The following is a 6,065-nucleotide window of genomic DNA, read 5'->3' as shown; positions in this document are numbered from 1 at the left end:
TGTAAGACCTTCTCTTTATAAATGTTCTGAAATCATTCACAGCCTTGGATTTTTTATCTCATTCTGTTAATTATATATATGCATTGAAAAAGCTGATAGTTAACTTACTCTAAAATAAAGTAAGTCTTATCAAGAGGAGATCCTTGTTTCACAATAGTATTTCCATATTGAAATGTTTCCTTCTTTAGAGAGATAATTAACTGACGTCTGGTTTTGTGTGCAAGACCTTTGAATAGAGGATTGTCAAGTACAAACTTGCGACGTTCTATGTAGTCTCTCTCCAAGGTTTCACGCACTGATCGGTTGTACAGTTCTAGGTCAATGACTATCAGGTCTGTTTCTTCATCCACAACAACACTTGCTATGCGTACACAATCTTTCTTGATAAGAGCCAGTTCTCCAACCACAGAGCTAGCACCTACACAATATATATAAGTAGCTGTTGTTAATATAACATTGATGAAAATCATCATTAATACTTCAAAATAATTTAAATCATATTTTTTTTAATATTTTCAGCAAATACAAATTTTCACAAGTTTAATTTTTATTCTATCAGAACATATATAGTTCATATTGTTTAGTTGTAATTACATTATTAAATACTAAAACATTATCATAAAAACATGCATTAATTGTTCCCATAAAATACATTCACTTATACTTTTGAAAGCCTAAGCATTTTTATCTTTTTGAAAGCCTAAGCACATCTATCTTTTTGAAAACCTAAATAGCTAATTGCTACTTTATTTGTACTTAATTCAATCAGAATGTCTTACATATTTCTTATTTCATTAGAAAACATCAGACATATTTTCACCCTATCAGAACATGTTATACAATGTTCTCATAAAACATTATTAAACACTAATAGGGTTTATTTTATATACACAGGATGGCTCAAATAAAACATGTTTTAACTAAGTCATATATTAATTAATAATATTCCAGGTAATAACATATCTACTCATTCTTAATATGTTCTGACAGATTTAAACAATAATATCTGATTGCTGTTGTTTTTCACCACATGAAAATGCCTCTTCCTTTAGATCAGTGGTTCTCAACTGGGGTTCATATGCCCCCTGAGGGTCCATATAAGATTTTGGAGTGTCCACACAACAAAATAATAAAATGGGGATTCACAATAGTATTTGAAAAAATTTTGCTTTAGATGTATGTATTGGTATGTATTGCAAGAAACAACTAGGTTTCTTTCTTTAACATTACTTTATATTACTCCATAAGTGAAAAATCTAAAGAGTGTAGAACCATCTGTGGAACATAAGTGATGTATGTGCCAAGTGTGAATGAAATCGAATGAAAAATATTGATTTTAAGTAGGATCCAGTGTGAAAAACAAAATAGAAATTTTGAAAGAAGCTTCTATAATACCAGTTTTTAAACATTGACTGGCTATGGGGGTTCATCAGAATAAAATAGTAATCAAAGAGATCCAAAGATTTTTTAAATGGTTGAGAACCCTTGCTTTAGATGATCTGTGTTTTTAACATCATGTGTCACCAATTCAGCTGTGTAAAGAGACTTTGAGACACCCCATGTTTTGACTTCATTGTGTGCCCCTGAAATGAAGCAACCCTATGGTCAGACTAATGCATTGTACAGGAGAATGAGCTCTTATTTATAACAATTAGCAAAACAATCATTTGCTGCTGTGTACTAATGTTTTGACAAACAAATATAAATTAGCTATCAGCAACTGAAGCAGTGTCTGTAATGAATTATAATTAGCACATCCAACCTAAATCGGATGTGTTGTTTAGAATGTGTTTAACTGCTGTATGCATCCAGAGATACTATCTCATGTACTAATTAAGCACCAACTATATTGGCTGATGAAATGATTATCTGTACCATTACAGTAGTTTAAGATATTCTAAACAAGAGATCCAATTTAGGATTGGTGTGCTAATTATTAGATATTAATTCATGGGGTACATGCATAACAGCGAGAATTCAAACAATAACATATCTATTCATTCTATTCATTTATTTACCACATGAATTATAGTCTTCCATCTAAAATTGTGTATTTACTATCAATGATAGTGAAAAAGACATGAAAATACTGCTATAGAAGTTGCTGAATGAAAAGGATGGTGGAATAGGGAAGTATAGCCCTAACTGAAACAACCACAGGGATCAGCTATCAAGCTTAGCTTCAATATAGTTGATAAGATTATTAAGGAAACTAAATTAAAATATCAGGTCCTTCAGATACCCTGATAGTATTAACATCTGTTAGATGTAGGCTATAGGTGGTGCAATGAGTTATTCCAAGAATGATGTAGTAGTATCAACGTTAACTGCTACACAAGGGAACATGATAATTAAATTTGTTTTAATCAACTGCCAAATCTCTCTCCATGCACATCCTACCATCTTAAAAAGAAAGACACATCAAATAATATAGTCTTGAAACACTGTGCCAGAAAAGGAAAATGGGATGGTAGCAACTGGATCACAGGTCTGATCAACAGGATTGAGCATAGGGAAAGGAAATAATTACAAACACCAGAACTCTCATAACTCAAAAAGTTATTGCTATGTTAGCAACCAGCTTGAACTCTCTTAAGAAGAACTTAAATTAAACTCAAAGAACAATCATTTGTTTGTTCACTCATTCATACATACATACATACATACATACATACATACATACATACATACATACATACATACATACACACACACACACACACATACATACATACATACATACATACATATGACATGCTTTTGTGCCATTTCAATCAAACCACATTGCACTTGCAAAGCATCAAGCAATTGAAAATTGCAGTAGAGGACACTAAGGCTTCATAAAATGAGATCAAATCCAGAACCAAATGATTGTAAAGTAATGTATATTCAGATGTTTATAAAACTTACCTGTGCTTGCCTTATATTCTCCTAATATAGACCTGTCTTCTAGTAGTTCACCTTTACACATGGAATTTATCACATTTAATTGGTCAACATCATTTAATAAATCTTGAACATAGATTGACAGCGAGCCTTTCAGAACAATGAACATTCTAAAGAGACAAAGAAAATATTTAACCAATAAATAATGATATTTGGCAGTAAAACATATCTATATTGGTTTCAAATTATGGCACAAGGCCAGTAGTTTCAGGAAGTGAGTAAGTCGCCCCCACCACCACCAGTACTCAACTGGTACTTATTTTGTCAACCATGAAAAGATGAAAGGCAAAGTTGACCCTGACAGCACTTGAATTCAGAATGTAAAGACAGACAAAATGCCACTAAGCATTTTGCCTGATGGGCTAACCTTTTCTGCCAGCTCATCACCTTAGTAAAACAGCAATATTAACTGTTATCAATAACAGCATGTGTAACACATATTAACCCTCCAAAAACACACAAAGACATTTATTGTTTAGTATCTAATAAGAAAGATGCAGTGGAACTGCAACAGTGACCAGGTCACAGTTGATACAACAAAAGTTTTTGACACCAAATAATAAATGTTCCAATGATGTTAACAAGTTTTGTGCATTTTTGAATGACTAATATGTCTTCTTTGTAATTGATTTAGTTTAAACACAACACAGTCTCAAATCAAATCATTTGCTTGATGAGTACATCTCTGAAATTATGTTATCAGTATCTTATTAGACAAGGAAAGATGTCAAAGTTGGTAAGGAATGAAACAGAACACCTTGCAGAATTTTGTTCTGTCCATTTACATTATGAGTTCAAGTTCCAACTGAAGGCAAGTTTGGTTTCACACAGTACTAGTTAAGTACTGGGATTATAATTGATATAAGTACTGGGATTATAAATGATATAATTGGTTACACTATCCACGAAATTTATAGTTTGGTGTCTCTGACAGAAATTAATATCTTATTAGATAAGACAGTTTACTGATGTGGAGTGGAGTGGGTGGATTTAATTAATGAATTTTAGGGACGAAAGTATATTTTATCAAATATCACAAGTACAAGCATAGCTTTGAGATTAAGAAGTAAGCTCCACAACCACAAGGCCTTAGCCTTGATTTGATCAGTGCTTTGTGAGTGATACTGAAAGAAGGAATCTATGAGGAAGCCCATCATGTATATATGTGTGTATATATAATCCACTCTGTGGAGTGGTTGGTGTTAGAAAAGGCATCCTGCTGTAAAAATCCTGCCAAAAGACACAACAGTCTGGAGTAGTCTTCTACCTGACCAGCTCCTGTCAACTGTCCTACCCATGCCTGCATGGAAGACAGACGTTAAACAATGATGATGCTGCTGCTGCTGATGATGATGATCATCATCATCCTTTAACATCTTTTTTTTCCATGTTGGTATGCATTAGATGGTGTGACCAGAGCCAGAAAACCAGAGAGCTGAACCAGGTTCCATTCTAATTTGGCTTGATTTCTATAACTGGACACCCTTCCTAACACCAACCACTTACAATGTGGACTGGGTGATTTTAGCATGGTACCAGCATGAGCACTTTTATGTGGCACCAGTATGAGTGCTTATTATGTGGCACTGGCACAGGACTCTTGCAGGCTAACCCTCTTCACCAGGAAGAGCAATCTTAACATGTCTGCTGTGAAGGATGGATCTGCTTGAATACAGCAAGATACCAGATAACTCAGTTCTTTGTCATTTTCTCTGAAAAGTTCAGTGTCCTGAGGTCGTCCTTCAGTACTTTGTCCATATGTTTATCTTAAATGGCAATTTCTGTCAGTCTATCTGTCTGTTACCACCTCACTGCCTACAACAGTGAACCAGTTTTGACGAAACTTTGCATACATGTTAAACTAATATCTAGTTCAATTATAGGCTAATTGGATTTTAATAAAAATCTATAATAGACCCCGCCCCCTAGGGGGTTTAAGGTATTATTTGATAAAGTGAGAAGGGTGCAAGAGTTTAGTGTGAGGGAAATGTGGGGGCATAGTGAGTGTGGCTGATATCAGGGAAGGGGAAAACAAAATTGTGTGACAAATATGGAGTGGCAATGGGATGATAACGTTAATATAGATGTCATTCAGGGATATACACACAATGTAAATACATAGATACATGCATACACACACACACACACACATGCACATAAGTAACTTTTAAAATGCCAAGGAAGGGAAAGACATGTGAGTGTGAGGAATTTGTAGCTTTAAGGAGAGAGGAGGTAAGTTGACAACAATTGTTCACAGGTGGCTTTTTTGCTGTCCATCACAAGGAAGCACTCACACATAGACACACACACATACATATATATACATACATACGTACATCCATACATATATCTACTATGCACCATTTTAAACTCGTGGTTACTTGTATGTTTGTAAATGTATGAGTGCATGTTTGTTTGTGTTTGTGTTTGTGTGTGTGTGTGTGTGTGTCTGTGTGTGTGCACGATGTCCTATAACTGTCTCTCTACTTTTGTAGGGTCTTCCCTGTTGCTATCACATATTGTGAAATTTTTAAATTACATCAAATTTGGAATATAGAAATAATTTTCCACATTAAATCTGATTTTGTTATTTATTTGTTCCAGAATAATTGCTGAAAAATGTTATTGAGGTTTAAAGTTTAATCAGGTTTACCTAATCAGAAAACAGGATTTGGAAGCTGGCATTTCTTGCATGATAGCTGTCTATCACAAAATGAAAGCAAAATCACTACGAGGGTGAATTTTTATTAAATAAATGAAAGCAAAGCATTATGACGACCAAAGTTGTAAGAACTTCTGAAATTTTAATAAATTTTAATGAATAAAGTCATGTGAAACGGTCAAACAGACATGTAAATAATTTAAAAAGGAAAAAATTCCTCAACGAAGTTTTTTGTGAAAAATTGCACAAATCTGTCCCCATCTGTTGGGGAAGGCATGGTCTGTTATGGAATAAACAAAAATTTGTATAAGACATTCTATTATAAAAATTGACAGGCTATTCAGCTAGTATGTTTCCCCCTCTCGTTCTTCCTCTCTACTACTACGTATCTCGCTTTACCCCTCTCGTTCTTCCTCTGTTACTACTACGTATCTCTTTTTTCCCCCTCGTATTTCCT

At 34.0% G+C, this 6,065-nt stretch overlaps 1 protein-coding gene across 1 annotated transcript in view; it reads right to left on the bottom strand.

Annotated features, from left to right (window-relative positions):
• Window positions 1–104: 104 nt before the first annotated feature.
• Window positions 105–6,065, bottom strand: part of LOC106870333 (uncharacterized) — a 31,308-nt gene continuing 25,347 nt past the window's right edge. Inside the window, exons 4-5 of the mRNA XM_052966775.1 lie at window positions 2,911–3,056; window positions 105–418 (exon numbers count right to left, since the gene is read on the bottom strand). Coding sequence (XP_052822735.1) covers window positions 105–418; window positions 2,911–3,056 — 460 coding nt within the window. The remainder of the gene's footprint in view (window positions 419–2,910; window positions 3,057–6,065) is intronic.

The sequence above is a fragment of the Octopus bimaculoides genome, chromosome 3, assembly GCF_001194135.2.
Source record: "Octopus bimaculoides isolate UCB-OBI-ISO-001 chromosome 3, ASM119413v2, whole genome shotgun sequence".
Taxonomy (NCBI): Eukaryota; Metazoa; Mollusca; class Cephalopoda; order Octopoda; family Octopodidae; genus Octopus; species Octopus bimaculoides.
This window is presented reverse-complemented; position numbering and strand designations above follow the sequence as displayed.